Below are 21,167 nucleotides of genomic sequence, written 5' to 3'. Positions count from 1 at the left end.
TCAAACTTTCTTTTTTGAAGGGGGGGAGTGTTACATATTTAGGTGAATGTATGTAAATTACCATGCAGGTCTTTGCTTCCGTGTGTAGTATATTAAGTTGTTGTGTAGTTGTTGTGGTTGGAGGGTCAGGAGCCCTTCTGAAAGAGTGGCAGGAAACGGAAGTGGCCGGAAGCGGAAGTGACGGGAAACGGAGGAAAAAGACACGAGGGAAAGAAAGGCTTCTTCTTCCTCGCCCCGCGACGACGAGAAGGTGGAATCGACCTTACGCTGCGCGGAAAACGCGCCGTTGCGAAACGTCTGGCGAGAGGAGTTACCTGGGCGGTAAATACCTTTGGACACGTCCAGTCACTGTGAGTTCGTGCACGAAACCAAGCGTCCGGGACAGTTTGCCCCGTCTACAAAGACGCGTACGGGTCCGCACGTTGGGCCTCGCTCGCGTCGGAAGCCGCGCTGGGTTTTGCCCCGTCTACAAAGACGCGTACGGGTCCGCACGTTGGGCCTCGCTCGCGTCGGAAGCCGCGCTGGGTTTTGCCCCGTCTACAAAGACGCGTACGGGTCCGCACGTTGGGCCTCGCTCGCGTCGGAAGCCGCGCTGGGTTTTTGCCCATCTACAAGGACGCGTAAGAGTCGCACTTGGGGCCTCGCGCACGTTGGACGCCGCGCTGGGTTTGCCCCGTGGCTTGGCAAGGAGGTGCGCTGCAGCCGCGGCCCCCGTCCGAGACGGCACGTTTAGAGCACGTCCGCCCGGGGCTCGTTCAACCGCCCGTGTGCGGAGAGGAGAGACATTGACCACGGAGGGAGTCAGGAGTGGGGCTCACGTGAGGAATGTATAAGATTAAGATGGCCATCTTAGAGTTTGTGTAGATGAGTTCACCTGGTTGTAATATTGATGGTGCATTGTTGATGGTTGTTGATTGCTCAGTGAATATATTATTGATTATTCCGGATCCTTGGTGTGGGGTTTCTTCTTGACCGGAATTCATATTGATTGCGTTACGAAAGCGTATAAACCATATATCTTTCTGGCGGGGTCCCTCCCACGGTCCAGGGGTCACCAAGACCAGGTAGTTACCGGGAGGACCACGTAACAATTGTATAACTTTTCTTTTCCGCTTGAGCTTCACAATATATATATATATATATTTGTATATATATTAGAAATTCGAACTTTCCTTTTTTAGATTTAAAGTTTCATGAACAGTTGGATTTTTTTCATCTTCGTCAGACACTTATACCTGTCGATCAAAAGTCTAAATAAAATTAGATAACTCTCGAATATACATGTCAAAACAAAAACATCTGTCTATCTCTTAATCAAATAAGGTGGGGGTAACAAATCGAGAAAGTAATGTTTGTATTCATCCCAGTTCTTCCAATATTTCCGGTGAACTTGATCATTAAGCAGGCAAAATAACGTTCCACCAAGACTTGTTTTGGTCTTGAGTGCATCCACAAGCAGCTTTTGAGAGAGAGCACACATCATTTTCACCATTTTTTGGATGTTAATTCATGCTAATCAGCTGCCACGTTTCATTGTTTTAACATCGATTTTGTGTTTTTTCCAGAATAGAGGCATACACACATGCGTGCCTTATGTAAGACATCATCTGAAACTTGCATTCTCAATGCAGCTCGGTTGTAACAATTCCTGCTGATTACAAATAAATCAATCAATCACTGCAAATTATCAAACAATAGTCAAATCGGTATTCACCTTCCAAGTCACTGAAGTATTTTTTTAAATCATGTCATGATTAACGAGGAGCAATTGGACAACTCCTGCCAAGCATGTACATTTCATTGGGCCTTGTCATTTCTTCCATTGTTTGCAGACAATAGTTCAGGCTTATCGATAAACTTACTACAGTTGGAGCCCAACTAGTTTTGACTCTCTAAATATGCTTGAACCTGTTTGTTTTTGGTGAGATAAACTATCACTTGCAGTCTGCACCAAAGCGCAGAGCGAGTGCAACGGGTGGACTTCCACAACTGATCGAGTGCCAGATTGAGTGCGCAAACATCTGGTAAAAAAAAAAACAGTGCCCATGGGGATCAATGAGATATTTGTAGAGGTTAACTTGTGCACATAAATTAACAATGTGGCTGCTGTTGTAAACTCATGATAAATATTCTTTCAGCTGAATTTTGATCAATAGCACAATGAGAATACAGCACAGTACAAATGAATATTAATTTTCAAAAAGAACTAAAAGTAGAATTACATGCAAATACATTGATAGATATGCCTCTGCTCGGATTACATATCAAGCCACTGTTGAGTTTGATCTCGATGAAGGGGCACATGAAAAATTTTAAATCACATGTCAGAGAGAGAAAGATATACATACAGTGCATTCAGAAAGTATTCAGACCCCTTCACTTTTTTCACATTTTGTTATGTTGCAGCCTTATGCTGAAATCTTTTAAATTCTTTTTTTCCCTCATCAATCTACACTCAATACCCCATAATGACAAAGAGAAAACAGGATTTTAGAAAGTTTTGGAAATTTATTAAAAATAAAAAACTGAAATATCACATTGACATAAGTATTCAAACCCTTAACTCACCACTTAGTTGAAGCACCTTTGGCAGCGATTACAGCCTCGAGTCTTCTTGGGTATGACGCGACGAGCTTTGCACACCTGGATTTGGGGATTTTCTGCCATTCTTCTCTGCAGATCCTCTCAAGTTCTGTCAGGTTGGATGGGGACCGTCGGTGGACAGCCATTTTCAGGTCTCTCCAGAGATGTTCGATTGGGTTCAAGTCAGGGCTCTGGCTAGGCCACTCAAGGACCTTCACAGAGTTGTCTCTAAGCCACTCCTGCGTTGTCTTGGCTGTGTGCGTAGGGTCATTGTCCTGTTGGAAGGTGAACCAGCGGCCCAGTCTGAGGTCCTGAGCGCTCTGTTTCAGGTTTTCATTAAGGATATCTCTGTACTTTTCTCTGTTCATTGCTCCCTCAACCCTGACCAGTCCCCCAGTCCCTGCTGCTGAAAAACACCCCCACAGCATGATGCTGCCACCACCATGCTTCACCGTTGCGATGGTATTGGGCAGGTGATGAGCGGTGCCTGGTTTCCTCCAGACATGATGCTTAGAATTGAGGCCAAACAGTTCAATCTTTGTTTCATCAGACCACAGAATCTTGTTTCTCACAGTCAGAGTCCTTTAGGTGCTTTTTTGCAAACTCCGAGTGGGTTTTCATGTGTCTTTCACTGAGGAGAGGCTGCCGTCTGGCCACTCTGCCATAAAGCCCAGAACGGTGGAGTGTTGCAGTGATGGTTGTCCTTCTGGAAGTTTCTCCCATCTCCACACAGGATCTCTGGAGCTCAGCCAGTGACCATCGGGTTCTTGGACACCTCTCTTACCAAGGCCCTTCTCCCCCGATTGCTGTTTGGCCGGGCGGCCAGCTCTAGGAAGAGTCCCGGTTGTTCCAAACGTCTTCCATTTAAGAATTATGGAGGCCACTGTGCTCTTGGGAACCTTCAATGCTGCAGAGATTTTTTGTAGGCTTCCCCAGATCTGTGCCTCGACACAATCCTGTCTCTGAGCTCTGCAGGCAGTTCCTTCGACCTCATGGCTTGGTTTTTGCTCTGATATGCATTGTCAGCTGTGAGACCTTATATAGACAGGTGTGTGCCTTTCCAAATCATGTCCAATCAATTGAATTTACCACAGGTGGATTCCAATCAAAGTGCAGAAACATCTCAAAGATGATCAAGAGAAATGGGAGGCAACCGAGCGAAATTTCAAGTGTCATAGCAAAGGGTTTGAATACTTTTATGTCAATGTGATATTTCAGTTTTTTCTTTTTAATAAATTTGCAAAACTTTCTAAAATCCTGTTTTCTCTTTGTCATCATGGGGTATTGAGTGTAGATTGATGTGGAAAAAAATGAATTCAAACGATTTCTTCATAAGGCTGCAACATAACAAAATGTGAAAAAAGTGAAGGGGTCTGAATACTTTCTGAATGCACTGTATTCTTCTCATTCTCATTCATAATGCATAACTCATTCTTCAAGAGAAAACGGCCTGCACGTGCACCAACTTTGAGGAGGGTGACACGGATAGCCAAACCACCCCTCCCTCTCCCGAGCATCTCCTAATGACCTCACAGATGCTACATTGGAGCAAAGATACTCGAGTGGCACCAACACGACCGACATTAGGTTTGAGATAAGACTGGCGAGTGTTAAATTGACTTTGTTTTTGCAAATTTATTTACCACCTGTTTAATTTTTTTTTAAAGATATATATTATTTTAGCATCTACATACTGTATATTAATCCACATCATGCTATCAACGATGCTAATGGAAGTTATAATGACAATTATAGCGCCATCAGAACACATCCCCCCCATTAATACATGCAAGTCTATGGAAAATTAGACCCTGCTTTACATCGTTTTGCTTAACACAGTGTCCTTCTGGAACGCATCTTCAGCACGAAGTGAGATATTACTGTATCCTGATCATCTGATCTCGCGAGAGATCTCGGAGACGGTGGGAGGGATTTTCGAAGCTCCACACGGTCTCCACGTTTTTCGAAGTTAAGTCTGTTCACAATTGTATTTTGTCGAAACTGTATTTATCTTTCGGTGTGTGAAGTTATTGTGTGCAACTTTGGTTGTTTCTCGGTGTTTATCTTTCATAAATTGATCGTCTGTTTGCCGTGTCGTGTCTTGAGGCCTTGTACAGTGTGCACTGTACAACCTTGAGGCTTTGTTTTTCTCTCAGCGGTCCGTCGTTTGTGATCCAATAACTTTCGTTCTCTGTATTCCCAGGCTTTTCACCCATAGCCTACTTCCTTGTGTAAATCTCAACTCAAAAAAAAAAAAAAAAAAAAAAAAAAAAAAAATTCCCTTCTCTGTTCTCATTCGTTTATTCATTCTTATTCGTTCGTTCGTTCTTCGACCACGTGTTTCTCCCCCATTTCCCCAGATAGTTTTCACTCATTAACCTTCAATGTTTACACTTTCCCCTCAAGTTATGTATTCCGTCATATTTTATAACACCTTTTTCTTCTTCTTCTTTAAAAGGCTGCTTTCGACTTGCTCACCAAATCAATTCATCCCAAAAAAAATATCCATCTCCTATAGTGCCTTTTTTCTACATTCCCTAAACTCTCCTGCACTCCATCCTCCATCCAGCGTCCTTAAACGTATTTTTAACTCGAAGGTCACAAGAAACTCATTTTGCAATAAATGTTCGTTTCCCATAAATCGTACACTTTCAAAAATCCAATCTCACCCCTCCCCTCCAAATCTTCCCCATAACCCCACCCCTCCAAATCTTCCCCATCACCCCTCCCCTCCAAATCTTCCCCATCACCCATCCCTTTCAAATCTCCCCCCTTGCCCCCTCCCTCCTAAACTACCCCCTCACCCCTCCCCGCCAAGACGCCCCCTCGCCCCTCCCCTCCTAGACTCCTGCCTCACCCCTCCCCTCCAAATCTCCCCCATATCCCATCCCTTTCAAATCCCTCCCCTTGTCCCTTCCCTCCCAAACTCCCCCCTCACCCCTCCCCTTCAAATCTCCCCACCCTCATTGCTTCTCAATTTCCCCCCTCTCACTCCCCCTCCTCAAAGCGTCCTCCCCGCTTCTTCCCCCTTCAAACTCTCACCTCCATCTCCCCCAACCTTCTGCCTCGCTCTTCCCCCTCCTCAAATAACACCTCATTGTGGCTCACCCAATCACCATCAAACCTTTTGTCCGCCCCATCCTTCCCTTTCTCCGAGCTATTCTGAAATCTCTGACACACCTTCAACAGCTCTCCCTATCTCTTCCACCTCTTCCACATCTTACCCTACCCCTCCTCCCCCCTGTTCTGTATCTGATGCTCCCCCTTCCTCTTCATTAACGGTATGGACCACAAACATCCGGGGCCTTCGTTCAAACTTAACTGATCTCTCCATACAGGTTGCTTCTGTCAAACCAGACGTGATCTGTTTAACAGAAACTTTCCTCCTTTATGATGTCTCTGATTCCATAGTATCTCTCCCGGGCTACTCCCTCCTCCGGTATGATAGACCTGAGCCTCGTCCTGGAGGCGGGGTTGCTATCTTTATCAAAAACTCTCTTCCTCACTCGCCCTGCACTGCACTCTCTCCACCTCACCCCCAGGAATACCTCTGGCTACGGCTTCCCCTTCGCTCCCACCTCTTGTTCATATGTGTGTTGTACCGTCCACCAAACAGTGATGACTCCATCTACATCTCGCTGTCTGATGATATGGACCAACTTCTATCTACTCATCCCAACTCTCTCTTCCTCATATGTGGTGATTTCAATTGTCACCATGCCAGTTGGCTGGGTGTGGGTACCTCTCTCACCAGCCATGGCTCTTCAGCAAAGGACTTCTGCGACTCACTGGGACTGACACAATCTGTCAATTTCCCGACCCGGATCTCAGTCAACGGAACATCTTCTCTTCTGGACTTGGTTATGACTAACTTCCCTGAAAATGTCTGCTGCTCTTCTTCTGCTCCGATCGGATCATCTGATCATGTCCTTGTTAAAGTGGACATCTCTCTGACCATCCTCAGGGAGCCTGCTCAGCGTCGACGAGTCTGGCATTTCACTCAGGCCAACTGGCACGGTCTTCAAGCAGCCATCAATCATCTGGACTGGTCTCCCATCTCTACCACCTCTGACATCAACTCATCCTGGGAATTCTTCCAAAGTAAATTGCTCTCTCTCATGCACAGATTTATCCCATCTCGTCTTCAGTTGTCATACCCTTCCTCCCGTCCATGGTACACGGAATCTTGTGGTGAGGCTGTTGCCCAGAAACAACTTGCCTTCGTCTCCTGGAAAGCAAATCCAACGGAAGGAAATCTCATTTCCTTTCACAAAGCCCGAAACAAGTGTGTGTCCACCCTCAGGAGAGCCAGGAAACAATATCTCTCCGTTCTCAAGACCGAACTCTCTTATCTGTCTCCCTCTTCCAAATCCTGGTGGCGTCTGGTCAAATCCGTTTCTGGTGTTTGTTCCCCCTCCATCCCCTCCCTTACCTCAAACGGCTACACAGCTGACTCCGCACGTGAAAAAGCTGAATGCCTCAACTCTGCGTTTGCCTCTAAATCTTGTGTCCCAAACCCATCCCTCTCTGTACCCACCATACCCAGTCGTACCCTGCTGCTCCTGGACTCCGTGTCCTTTCCTCCTGACAAGGTGGAAAAGTTTCTGTCAACCCTCGACTCTGATTCTGCAACTGGACCCGACGGCATCAGCCCACGGGTCCTAAAATCCTGCTCTGCTGCTCTATCTCACCCTCTCTCTGTTCTCTTCACCCTCTCTTTTGCTCAAGGTCAACTGCCATCTGCTTGGAAATCAGCCAACATCACCGCTTTGCACAAAAAAGGTGCAAAAACAGATCCTAGCAACTACAGACCAATCAGCCTTCTCCCAATTATCAGCAAAGTCATGGAATCCATCATTGCTTCGGATATGAAATCTTTCCTCTTCTCCAATGGCTTGATCTCTGATCATCAATTTGGTTTCAGACCAGGTCACTCTACTCTGGACATGCTGCTTCTGCTGTCTCAACAATGGATGGAGGTCCTCAATGCCAAACAGGAAATTAGAGCTGTCTCCCTCGACATATCACGTGCCTTCGACACGGTCTGGCACCCCGCTCTGCTCACCAAACTCTCCTCCTTTGGTATCCATGGAAATCTCCACGCATGGCTGGCGGACTTCCTCTCTAGTCGTCGTCAACGTGTGGCCCTGAATGGGTTTCTCTCATCTCCTCTTCCTGTTCAGGCTGGAGTTCCCCAAGGCAGTGTTCTGGGCCCCGTGCTTTTTCTGGTCTTCATCAATGATCTCTCTGACTCTCTCGAAAATCCTCTCTATCTCTTTGCTGATGACTCCACTCTCTGCCGCTCCATTCCTCTTCCCTCAGATCGGCAGTCTGCTGCCTCCTCACTCTCTGAAGACCTGGACAAAATCACAGACTGGTCAAACAAGTGGAACATGTCTTTCAATCCTGACAAATCTCACACTCTTACTATGTCTCTCCGAAAAGATCGACTGGACAACCCTCCCATCTACTTTCTCAACAATCCTCTCCAAGAAGTTCTGTCGCTCAAGATTTTGGGTCTCACTATCTGCCATGATCTTTCTTGGGAAAACCACATTTCCAAGCTGGCCTCCAAAGCCAGTCGCCGACTGGGCATCCTCCGTCGTGCGAAGTCCTTCCTCGGCACACCTGAGCTCCTCACCACATACAAGGCTTTCATCCGCAGCTCAATGGAATACTGTTCTCCCCTATGGGCCGGTGCTCCTGCCTCACACCTAGCTCGGCTTCACGCTGTTGAAACCAAAGCTTTCAGAATTATTGGAATCTCCCGCGATGAAGCTATCTCTGAGGGCCTTTCACTCACTCACCGCAGGCAGGTAGGCGGTCTTTCTGTCTTCTACCGACTCCTCTCCGGCCTTGCACCCCCAGCTCTCTCTGTGCTCTGTCCCCCAAATATTCCTACAGGTCGCACAAGATCTGCCAGCAACCCTCTGATGGTTAAACTGCCGAAATCTCGGCTCTCTGCTCACCTTCACTCTATCATTCCTCTTTTCTCCCGCCTCTGGAACAAACTCCCTCACTCCCTTCAATCCCACTCCTCCCTCCAGGTCTTTAAAACAGCTGTTCACCACCATCTCTTATCTTCCCCCATCCAAAACCTTGATCTTTTCTACCCCCGCTAATTCACCCCAGATCCACCTTGTTTGAAATTCCAACTTCTTTCCTGGAAGTCCTGGCAGTGTCCATATGTTTTATACCTCTCCCACCGCCCCCTTCCCATGCCCCCCCCCAAAGCCCTCGCCCTCTCTCAGATCTCTCGATGTCTCCATGTCTCTCGGTCCCTGCTCTCAAATGTTGTGTTTGTGTCCTTCCCCCTCTCTCCCCATCTTGTCTACCGCTCCCGATGTTATATGTTTTATGTGTCGGTTTGTCTTTCTGTGTGATTAATGTTCGCTCTTTCACGAGCCTCGATCTTGTATACAAAAAAAAAAAAAAAAAAAAAAATCTGTCAGATGGCATGAGTATGGAACAAAGAGTAGTTTGAGGTGGGACTTTCACATTTCAATTTTTTGGGTTTATAAGGTCCATTCGTGGAAGAACGAAGCAACAAAAGGTATAAGCCAACACACAAAGGAGACAGTCGACAGTCTCATAATGAAACATACATTGGATGAATGAACAGGAGAGCCACCTGTAGTCTTCCTGCCATCACCCCTTAACACCCAAAATGGTTGACTGGTTTCTTGTCCATTCTACAGCATATTGGAGTATTCTTATACATGTGGCAAACCTTATCAAATATAAGAGTTTAAGCAGGCGTTGCCTTTCCCCTGTGTGTAATAACTAATAAGTAATAACTAATAACATTCATACCATTGGGTTTCAGATGCCGGCTGGCATGGTCAATTTCTTCTTCACGTGATGCTTGCAGCATGTAAATGGCTTTCAAATGTTGCTGTAGCTGAATGGGACATGTGTTTGTGCTGTACAGTTGTTCCATTTTGCCAAAGAGACTTGACACCTGGCGATTTACAATGCCACATGCAGAATAAGTCCATGCAAAACAGTGATACATTGCCCAGTTTCTGCAGCTTTCAATGTTTCTTGTTTATAAATTAATGCTCCAATGAAGAGCATTAATTAAAATCGGTAAAAGGTGATACAAATCAAGAATGCAACATGCTTTTTCAAAAGACAGCCGTTTCTATTTTGTTGCTGAAAATTTTGAAACTGCCAAGAGGTACAAATAGTGGAATGCATCATATGGTGAATTTGGTGCCTATTTTTGTGTCACGATTTTTGAATGCCCCTGCCGATGAAATCACTGGAGACAATGTTTTCAGGTTGTCCGTCATCAGTCCACGATAACTTCAGAATGGCTGAAGGGATATTAGTCAAACTTGGTGCAGGTATGTATAATGAGGTAAAGATGAACTGATTCGATTTTGGGGTCATGAGGTCAAAGGCCAAAGGTCAGAGGTCATGTTAGGTAAAAATTATGTTACCGTGATAACTTGTGAACCAGTGATGGGATTCTGACCAGATTTGGTACAATTATGTAGAATGATGTAAAGATGAACTGATGAGATTTTTGGGTCAAGAGGTCAAAGGTCAAAGTCTGTAATAAGTCTACAACTTGAGAACGGCTGAAGTGATACAATTCAAACTTGGTACAGGTATGTATAATGATGTAACGATTAACTGATTAGATTTTGGGGCCCCGGAGTCAAAGGCCAAAGGTCAGGTAAAAATGTGATAACTTGTTAACAGCTGAAGGGATTTAAATTAAAACTTGGTACAGGTATGCATAATGATGCAAACATGAACTGATTCAATTTTTGGGTCGAGGTCAAAGGTCAAAGTCTGTAATAAGTCTACAACTTGAGAACGGCTGAAGTGATACAATTCAAACTTGGTACAGGTATGTATAATGATGTAACGATTAACTGGTTAGATTTTGGGGGCAAACGTCAAAGTCTGTAATAAGTCTATAACTTGAGAACGGCTGAAGTGATCCAATTCAAACTTGGTGCAGGTATGTATAATGATGTATAGATTAACTGATTAGATTTTGGGGTCAAGAGGTCAAAGTCTGTAATAGGTCTATAACTTGAGAACAGCTGAAGCGATCCATTTCAAACTTAGTGCAGATATGTATAATGATGTAACGATTAACTGGTTAGATTTTGGGGGCAAACGTCAAAGTCCGTAATAGGTCTATAACTTGAGAACGGCTGAAGTGATCCAATTCAAACTTGGTACAGATATGTATAATGATGTAAAGATTAACTGATTAGATTTTGGGGCCCCGGGGTCAAAGGCCAAAGGTCAGGTAAAAATGTGATAACTTGTTAACAGCTGAAGGGATTTAAATTAAAACTTGGTACAGGTATGCATAATGATGTAAACATGAACTGATTCAATTTTTGGGTCGAGGTCAAAGGTCAAAGTCTGTAATAAGTCTACAACTTGAGAACGGCTGAAGTGATACAATTCAAACTTGGTACAGGTATGTATAATGATGTAACGATTAACTGGTTAGATTTTGGGGGCAAACGTCAAAGTCTGTAATAAGTCTATAACTTGAGAACGGCTGAAGTGATCCAATTCAAACTTGGTGCAGGTATGTATAATGATGTATAGATTAACTGATTAGATTTTGGGGTCAAGAGGTCAAAGTCTGTAATAGGTCTATAACTTGAGAACAGCTGAAGCGATCCATTTCAAACTTTGTGCAGATATGTATAATGATGTAACGATTAACTGGTTAGATTTTGGGGGCAAACGTCAAAGTCCGTAATAGGTCTATAACTTGAGAACGGCTGAAGTGATCCAATTCAAACTTGGTACAGATATGTATAATGATGTAAAGATTAACTGATTAGATTTTGGGGCCCCGGGGTCAAAGGCCAAAGGTCAGGTAAAAATGTGATAACTTGTTAACAGCTGAAGGGATTTAAATTAAAACTTGGTACAGGTATGCATAATGATGTAAACATGAACTGATTCAATTTTGGGGTCAAGAGGTCAAAGGTCATGCTCGGTAAAAGGTGATAATTTGAGAGCAGCTGAATGGATTTAAATCAAACTTGGTACAAGCATTATAATGATGTAATAATGAGGGCGGAGGCATATCGGTCGACATTGTGATGTCGAAGTCTTGTTCTAGTTTACCTTGGCCTGTTCTCTCAATTGGTCAACAATCAATCGATCAATCTTGGTCGGGTGTGGTGGCAACCGGAGTCCTTGACCAACATTGGAGTTACACAAGTTTCTTCCTGGGTAATATTCTGCAAGCTGAACCTCGGCCTACCAGATGAAAGGATGAGTAGCAAGTACAGATGAATGCATAATGGTACAGGTATGCATAATGATGTAAACATGAACTGATTCAATTTTGGGGTCAAATGTGATAACTGATATTGTGATATTGATATTGTGATAACTGATATAACTGATAACAAAAAATGTGATAACTTGTTAACAGCTGAAGGGATTTAAATTAAAACTTGGTACAGGTATGCATAATGATGTAAACATGAACTGATTCAATTTTGGGGTCAAGAGGTCAAAGGTCATGCGAGGTCAAAGGTGATAATTTGAGAGCAGCTGAATGGATTTAAATCAAACTTGGTACAAGCATTATAATGATGTAATAATGAGGGCGGAGGCGTATCGGTCGACATTGTGATGTCGAAGAGTCTTGTTCTAGTTTACCTTGGCCTGTTCTCTCAATTGGTCAACAATCAATCGATCAATCTTGGTCGGGTTTGGTGGCAACCGGAGTCCTTGACCAACATTGGAGTTAAACAAGTTTCTTCCTGGGTAATATTCTGCAAGCTGAACCTCGGCCTACCAGATGAAAGGATGAGTAGTAAGTACAGACAAAGAATATGCAATAAAATTCGTGTTCAAGAGCATCTTTTGATGTATTATTAAATGGTTCACACTTAGAATAAATGTGTAGGAGTTATTAAAAACAGGTGGTTAGGTCTTCGGGTGTATGAAAGGTTTCCACAAACATTTAAATGTTTGGATTGCTAGAAAAAATTGGCACACAGAATTAACAATTTAGTCATAAAAGCAAAGTGTTTTCCACAAAAGCAGTTCTTCACGAGGCAAAACAGAAGATATCTGAGGGGCTGTATATAATCAGTGGTTGACAAAAGTGCATTGAAAATTGGCGACAGCTTGCATAGTTGTGGGCACGTATTATCATGAAGAAGACAAACATATGTGGCTCATAATGCACGTCTCTTCTTAAGTATTCCTGAGCAATCACAATGTCAGAGTATGAAAGTGTGCATGAGTGCAGTGTTTAATTAAAATGAAAATAAAAGAAGCAATATTCGCTCACTCATGTTGATCATTTTGATTGACTTTAATGAATTCTTAACTGTAACACAATATGTAGTAAGTTATGAATGTTGACACCCACCTGGCTGTTATGTCTGATCTCTAAAGTGTGTGTCTACCCTCAGGAGTACCAGGAAGCACTATCTCTCCACACTCAAGAATGAACTCTCAAACCTGTCTCCTTTCTCCAAATCCTGGTGGCATCTGGTCAAATCCGTTTCTGGTGTTTGTTCCCCCTCCATCCCCTCCCTTACCTCAAATGGCTACACAGTTGACACCGCACGTGACAAAGCCGAATGCCTCAACTCTGTGTTTGCCTCAAAATCTTGTGTCCCAAACCCATCTCTCTCTGTTCCCACCTTACCCAGTCGAAACCAACTGCTCCTGGACTCTGTGTCCTTCTCTCCTGACAAGGTGGAGAAGTTTTTGTCAAACCTCGACTCTGATTCTGCAACTGGACCAGACGGCATCAGCCCACGGGTCCTAAAATCCTGCTCTGCCGCTCTGTCTCACCCTCTCTCTGTTCTTTTCACCCTCTCTTTTGCTCAAGGTCATCTGCCAGCATCTTGGAAATCAGCAAAGATTACCGCTTTACACAAAAAAGGTGCAAAAACAGATCCTTGCAACTACAGACCAATCAGCCTGCTCCCAATTACCAGCAAAGTCATGGAATCCATCATTGCTTCGGATATCAAATCCTTCCTCTTCTCCAATGGCTTGATCTCCGATCATCAATTTGGATTCAGACCAGGTCATTCTACTCTGGACATGTTGCTTCTGCTGTCTCAACAATGGATGTAGATCCTCAATGCCAAACAGGAAATCAGAGCCGTCTCCCTTGACATATCACGTGCCTTCGACACGGTCTGGCACCCAGCTCTGCTCACCACACTCTCCTCCTATGGTATCCATGGAAATCTCCATGCATGGCTTGCGGACTTCCCCTCTGGTAGTCGTCAACGTGTGGCCCTGAATGGATTTCTCTCATCTCCCCTTCCTGTTCTGGCTGGAGTTCCCCTAGGCAGTGTTCTGGGCCCTGTGCGATTTCTGGTCTTCATCAATGATCTCTCTGACTCTCTGGAAAATCCTCTCTATCTCTTTGCTGATGACTCCACTCTCTGCCGCTCCATTCCTCATCCCTCAGATCAGCAGTCTGCAGCCTCCTCACTCTCTGCAGACTTGGACAAAATCACAGACTGGTCAAACAAGTGGAACATGTCTTTCAATACTGACAAGTCTCACACTCTCACTATGTCTCTCCGAAAAGATCGACTGGAAAACCCTCCCATCTACTCTCTCAACAATCCTCTCCAAGAAGTTCTGTCGCTCAAGCTTTTGGGTCTCACTATCTGCCATGGTCTTTCTTGGGAAAACCACATTTCCAAGCTGGCAAGATTAATAGGAAAATTTGAAATTACAACAGCTTTGAAATTACAACAAGATTAATAGTCGCCGACTGGGCATCCAACGTCGTGCGAAGTCCTTCCTTGGCACACCTGAGCTCCTCACCACATACAAGGCTTTCATCCGCAGCTCAATGGTATACTGTTCCCCCCTCTGGGCCGGTGCTCCTGCCTCACACCTCGCTCGGCTTCACGCTGTTGAAACCAAAGCTTTCAGAATCATTGGAATCTCCTGCGATGAAGCTAACTCCGAGGGCCTTTCACTCACTCACCGCAGGCAGGTTGGTGGTCTTTCTGTCTTCTACCGACTCCTCTCCGGCCTTGCTCCCCCAGCTCTCTCTCTCCGTGCTCTGTCCCCCAAATATTCCTTCAGATCGCACAAGATCTGCCAGCAACCCTCTTATGGTTAAACTGCCAAAATCAAGACTCTCTGCTCACCTTCACTCTTTCATTCCCCTTTTCTCCTGCATCTGGAACAAACTCCCCCACTCCCTTCAATCCCACTCCTCCCTCCAGGTCTTCAAAACAGCTGTTCACCACCATCTCTTATCTTCCCCCATCCAAACCCTTGATCTTTTCTACCCCCGCTAATTCACCCCAGATACACTTTTTTGAAATTCCAACTTCTTTCCTGGAAGTCCTTGCAGTGCCCATATGTTTTATACCTCTCTCCCACCTCCCCCAAGCCCTCTCCCTCCCACAGTTCTCTCGATGTCCCTGCTCTCAAATGTTGTGTTTGTGTCCTTCCCCCTCTCTCCCCATCTTGTCTACCGCTCCCCTTATTTTGTGTTTTATGTGTCGGTTTGACTTATTAATGTTCGCTCTTTCACGAGCCTCAATCTTGTGTACAAAAAAAATAAAAAATAAAAAAAATCCCTTCGATGTTTCACTGGGGCAGGGTTAGAGAGGTGGAGAGCCAAAGGTGGTTACTCAATGAACCACCAGAAGACAGCAGCAGTGCGGCCAACAGACGTGTTATTATGCTTATATCTAGTCCATTTACGATAGGTTCTGAAGTCAATGCAAAATATTTATTGCAATTATGTGAAAAATTGTTTATTTTCTGTACGGTATATGTTTTACCAAAGCTTTAATGATTTTTAAAAGGATACTCTGGCATAGATATTAAACCGTGGAGACAAATTCCCAATGCATATTAGACTGAACACTCAACAGGGATATTAACAAGATTCCACATTGTTTAACACCCAGAAAACCACTATCAACATATGAGTGCCTCTGCAAGTCTGTGGCCTAACAAAAATGCAAAATAAGTGTTGTTCATCATTGGCGAATGCATATTTGAACAAGATTAATTACAAACCCGGCCTGCTGGTTGCAGCATTACTGAGTTGTGACTATGCTTCTGATGCACATGAGTGCCCCTGCACACATAATGGCAGGAAATTTTTAATTTGACCAGACTGCCTGTTATAACTTGTGTGGTGGTGGCTAGTTTTGCAGCCTGTGGATGCTTGGCTGCATCATTTTCTGGAAGCGCAGCTGTGCCGCTGATGCATTGCCACCTTACCAATAATCTGGTACTCATTTTCCAACCTCGGAAGGATTACAGGCTGAGTCGACCCACCTGGAGTTATTTCAACGGCATCACAGAAGCTCAAACTCAGCACCTCGCATGTGCTCTCGGGAGTAATTAAGAGCCGCTAAGCTCCAAGCCTGTTTTCAGATTCATGTTCTGATTTTGCTTCAAAATATAACATTCAAATGAAATTAAGTTGTTCCTCAATCACAAACTGATGTTTGCGGATGGATGGACAGATGGACAGACCAACTGAAGTGAACCAATTGCATAACTCCGCATTTCGCTACAGTTGCTCCGAGTAATAATCGTTACTAAAGGTCCAACCATTGTACTGAAGTAATGTAGTTCAATTATGTATGTGCCAAAATGCAAAGGTGCATGTGGTGAGTATGCAGTAATAACCTTTTTCCGTTCTTTCTCCAATAACTTCCACTGTTCGTAGCAGGAATCCAACAGAAGATGTAGATACGTAGGGACTTTAACGCCCCCCTTAGGATGTTTTCTTGGCATAAAAGAAAAATTACAATTCGAGGCCATCATATTAGTAGTGACAAATGGTCCAGAATGTGGTGGGGGTCCATGGAGATAGTAATTTTGAGGGTTGCCAAAAGGAGAAGCTGAGAAGAGGCTGAATTGTGTTTCGGGCAAACCCGGGCAATAAACAGCTCTGGCATCAGGCAAAATGACACTGCATTGAGAGGGTTTAACTTTTACCTCAGGCCTAGTGTACAGTTGAGAATGTGGATACTGGTTGTCTGATTTGTGGGAAGTGGTAGACTTATCTGCTGAAAGCAGTTGGTTTCTGGGACAAGATCCTGGTGAGATGGGAGCATGCCAATCCATGTGCCCTTGTGCAGCATCAATGTTATAGCTCATGTTTTTGCTGTAGCATGGTGGACATGGTTGAACCTGGCTTGCTTGATAGTTCATATGTTGGCCCTGTGCAGAAGGTGTTAAACCTAGCCAGGCATACCCACCAGCTAATCCATCACTTTCAACTTCATAAATGTCTGGTTGGGCAGGAAATGCTGGAGAGGTTGCAGAACGTTCCCAACGAGCTGCATTTGTCAAGCCCAAAGCATCATCCAAAGACGGCTGATCGATTTTCTTAAGATGAGGGTGTTCATCACAGATATTGTTCTTAATGTCGACAATGTTTTCAGAAGTACATGGACTGTTGGACAAACAAGACGAGGCACTGGGAAAGGCAACATTTGTACCATAATGAGAAATGCTGTTTTGGGGAGTAAACATTCTATTTTGGTCACAAAGCGAACTGAAAGTTCCTGCACAATGCTGAGCCGTTGGGAAAGTCGTACTTTGGGCAGATTGCATCTTCGAAGGTTCTGAATAATCTTCATGATACATTTGAAGTGCAGATGCAATCCCTGGTTGCATGAGCGGAAACATGCCGTTTTCATTGCTCTCTTTTTGAAAAGGCAATTGCCTTTCAAGTTTGTTACTATATTTTTCTTCTTTCCTCTGATAACCAACTGCAAGGAAAGAGTTCCATGCAGGAGTATTTCCAAATGATTTGGAAGCTTCTTCTTCCTCTGTCCTATTTCCAAAACTCATATCATTTTGAGGAAAACAAGCATCAAAATTATCTCTACTAGAAAAGGAAGAGAGTCGGTTTGCTTCTTTACTCTCATCTGCACAACGAACACTGCTAAAGGAGTGCGCTGGTTGGAAGAAAGTTTTATCGGAACCATGACGTATTTCCCGAGGGCTTGAACTGCATCCATACCCTTGCCATCCAGATGTAATTTTCCTTTCAGGGTTACTACAAGCCTCATTTGAATACAGCTCCTCGTTTTCATTGTATTCTTCAAATGAGCAATTGTTTTCAGATATTTCGAAAAATGGTCTCGACACATTGCCATAATCAAGATATGGAAACAGATTATTTGACTCGTTGGACTGATTAACAACAGGAGGCTGTGTACAAAGCAAAGGTGCCCATGTCAAATTTGGTTTCCACATTTCAGAATTATTAGAAAACGTAACGTGTGGCTTTCCCTGAATTTCTTTTTCTTCATAAATATCTTCAAAAGAAGCCTTGGTACTCGTATCATTACCATTGGAGCTTTGAAAGTTTGCTTCCTTGCCACTTTTTTTGTCCAAAATCAAAGAAGCATCTTGCAAGCCAGCACGTTCATTGCTGAAAATAAGAACATGAAAAGTCAATGTTACTTAATAAAAACAGACAGACAGGAGTGAAAACATAAGCTCCATCCACCTTTGGTGGCGGAGGTAATAAATTATTCGACAATTACCCAACATTCTTTCAGTGAATAAAAATACATGGTTTGATTGAAATTATAAACCAAGATTAAGGCAGTTCAGACAATAAGATAATGTTTTGCCAATTAAATTTGTGTCACCGAGCTTGCACTTGCTGCAGATGTTGCTATAAATGTATGACAATCATCTTACCCAAAATGAAAGCACGAGTACAACAAACCCTTTACTCAAAAAGAAAGTGTAATCATGACTAAACAACTTATACAATAACAGTATTATTACAAAAAAGAAAACCCAGTTGCTTAAGAGCAATACGTTTGTATTTTGATGCTGCTCTATTACCGTTCACAAAATCTATCTTCCATGGTGTTGTCACTGTCATCAAGAAGCCTGGAGACAGAACCTAGGATGCTGGAAGAAGGAATAAAGTCTCCAGACTGGGTTTTCTCCATATCCGTAACAACTGCAGAATGATCCGTGAACTCATGACAGTGCTCCATGTCATGAACAAAACAGTAGATTGCTGGATTCACAAAAGTGATCTGTGGCAGTAAAAGAGATTATGAGCACCAGTTGCAACTTTCAAAACAAACAAAGGATGCATTTGAGGTGAGTTCTTCTCTTATTTATGAAAAATGAGTGAGCGTTCTGCTTGAGACAATGACACTGAATTCAGCCGCTATACCGATGGTGCAAAGTTAATCATAGATGGTTGAATGAACAAAACTAGACTCCATTTAACTTTGATAGGAAAAAATAATTGCATACGTACACAGTATTCATTATAAAATTGTTATAATCTATCTTCTATCTTCTATCTATTATATATATTATTTATTTATTTATTATATATACAAAAGAAAGTTTTTGTTTGTTTGTCTGCGCAAGCTAATCTCCTGAACGGTGAAAGATAGGAGGAAACCTCTAATACAAAAAAATGTCGGGACGGGCCCCGGGAAGGTTTTAGGCGAGGTGGCGAGACCGGTCGAGGCCGTTTCGGCCGGGCCGGGCCCATTTCGCAATTAAAAGCTGAGCTGAATTATAGTAGTCAATCTTCTACGGCCGCGAGTAAAAGCTGAATTATGGTAGTAAATTCATTCAAAAAGAACCAAAAATGTCGGGACGGGCCCCGGGAAGGTTATAGGCAAGGTGGTGAGGCCGGTCGAGGCGGCATCGGCCAGGCTTGGCCCATTTCGCAATTAAAAGCTGAGCTGAATTATCGTAGTCAATCTTCTCCGGCCACGTTACAGGGGTCCCAGCCACTTTGATTGACAAAATAATAGGAAAAATAGGAATTCTGATCACAAAAAATAGGAGTTTAATAGGAAAAAACTAGGAAGTAATAGCACAGATTTCAGCATTGGAACAACATCGGTAGCTTTATTGCTGCAAGATTTATGCAAATACATGTACATGTATGGGCATGGACACACCCCCAATGAACTTGGGCCCACCCATCTTAACATCGACAACAAAAACTATGACTTCTTCTTTTTGGCAGCCACCATGGACTCTATCAAAGTCTGCTTTTTCTTCTCCACTTTTCTCTGCGCCTCCCTGGTTTCCACCATACGAGTCTGTGTCTCTTGAATCTTTTTCTGAGCAGACTCAAGCATGGCCTGAGCTACTGCAATTTCAGTCATGTCACCTTTCTTAAGCGCCACCTTAAGCTTTTTATTTGCTTGATCAAGCAGACTGTTGCTAACAGTCAGTGACATCTGCTGAGATGACTCTTTTGCTGCCAGAGATTTCTCTGTTTTCTTCAAGTCCTCGCTCTTACGAGACAGCTCCGCTGCCTTCTCTACAGCAATCTTAGCTGTTCTCTCTCTTTCTTCTTTCTCTTGCCTGGTTTTCTCCCTGGCTTTCTGTTCATCTTCCTTGGCTTTTCGTTCTTCTTCAAGTCTCTGCATATAGTGCATGTGAGCAGAACGTCCTAACGAGAGGAGTCCCTTTGTGACTGGGACCATTTCGGGCCGGTCACCATACAATCTCATGCCATCCATTGTTGCACGGAGACCATTGATTGATGCCTCGCTCAGACTAACTCTCTCCTTGGTGACACTTTTCCCACTGATTGAGAACGCGCGTTCCACGTCACTGTTTCCGTGAGACAGTGCAAGGACAATCCTTATCATTTGTCTCACTTGGGGGAATTTACAGTTTCCCGTACAGCCTTTTAAAGCCAACACTTTTCCCCAGTAACTGTCCACTCTCTTCATGCAGACTTCTTCTTCATTCTCCTGTGTTTCCTGGGACCAGTCAGTAGGAATGGCTTCCTCTTGGTACACCTTCCATTCATCTGCAATGCTGTCACTGTCAATATTCCTCTTCAGCTGTCTGGACAGGCTCTTGGCTGATTCAAGAGACCATGCAGCAGTCCTGTTTTGTGGCTGCAGACATCTGGCATTCTTCAGGATTTTGTTTGTCAATGGAAGCTTCTTTTGTAGGTGTACTATGGCTGCCTGGTAGCACTTCCTCATCCCAAGATACATCCTTTCCCTCTCAGAGACTTTCAACTTAGCGATACACCGTCGGGTATCCTCTCCCACACCCATGGATTCATTCTCCAGCTGGTTTGCAACAATGGAAACATCAAGGTTTGAGATGTCTTTCACAGCATCAACTGAAGGAGTCTTCATAATTCTTCTGATCAGTTTTTTGAGCAGGTCATGGAGTTTGTCATATAGAATGTGCACAAGTGGTTGCTCTGACTGGAAGAAGGTGAGGAACTCTGCAAATGTTGCTGCCAAGAACTTCAGGAAATGCAGTTGAGCTTTTATTTCCGGTCGCTGTAGTTCTGTTTTGATTCTTTTGTACCTGGGTTTAAACATGTCCTTTGGCTGCTGCTTTGGAAGAAATACCAAGAAATACTCTTTGAGAGATTCCCAGATCTCTATCAGCCGCTCCACTGCAGGTCCCAGTGTCAACCACCTGCACTCGACATGCTTCAAAGGCTTTTTTGGAACAGCACCCAATTTATGCTGAATGTCTTGAAAATCAACAGATCTAGCAGCAGAGCCTTTGAACCAGTAGAAAATGTCCACTGCAAGCTCAGTTAGGTTTCCACAGTACTCTGCAAGTCCTTTGGCAAAAGCATT

General features: G+C 43.9%; 2 protein-coding genes across 2 annotated transcripts; both read right to left on the bottom strand.

The window, feature by feature from the left end:
* Positions 1–1,743: 1,743 nt before the first annotated feature.
* LOC144892821 (meiosis-specific coiled-coil domain-containing protein MEIOC-like) lies at positions 1,744–16,566 on the bottom strand. The gene is made up of 5 exons (XM_078781145.1): positions 16,228–16,566; positions 12,241–12,375; positions 11,698–11,832; positions 9,397–9,544; positions 1,744–2,021 (listed from the first exon to the last, which is right to left on the bottom strand). The coding sequence occupies exons 1-5, from the start codon at positions 16,363–16,365 to the stop codon at positions 1,879–1,881; spliced, it is 699 nt and encodes a 232-aa protein (XP_078637271.1). The 5' UTR covers positions 16,366–16,566; the 3' UTR covers positions 1,744–1,878.
* On the bottom strand, positions 16,536–19,787 carry LOC144893084 (uncharacterized). The gene is made up of 4 exons (XM_078782725.1): positions 19,575–19,787; positions 18,412–18,611; positions 16,735–17,986; positions 16,536–16,640 (listed from the first exon to the last, which is right to left on the bottom strand). Exons 1-4 carry the CDS (start codon positions 19,785–19,787, stop codon positions 16,536–16,538), a joined length of 1,770 nt encoding a protein of 589 aa, XP_078638851.1.
* Positions 19,788–21,167: the final 1,380 nt, after the last annotated feature.

Source organism: Myxine glutinosa, chromosome 7 (assembly GCF_964187855.1).
Source record: "Myxine glutinosa chromosome 7, kmMyxGlut1.1, whole genome shotgun sequence".
NCBI classification, from domain to species: Eukaryota; Metazoa; Chordata; class Myxini; order Myxiniformes; family Myxinidae; genus Myxine; species Myxine glutinosa.
This window is presented reverse-complemented; position numbering and strand designations above follow the sequence as displayed.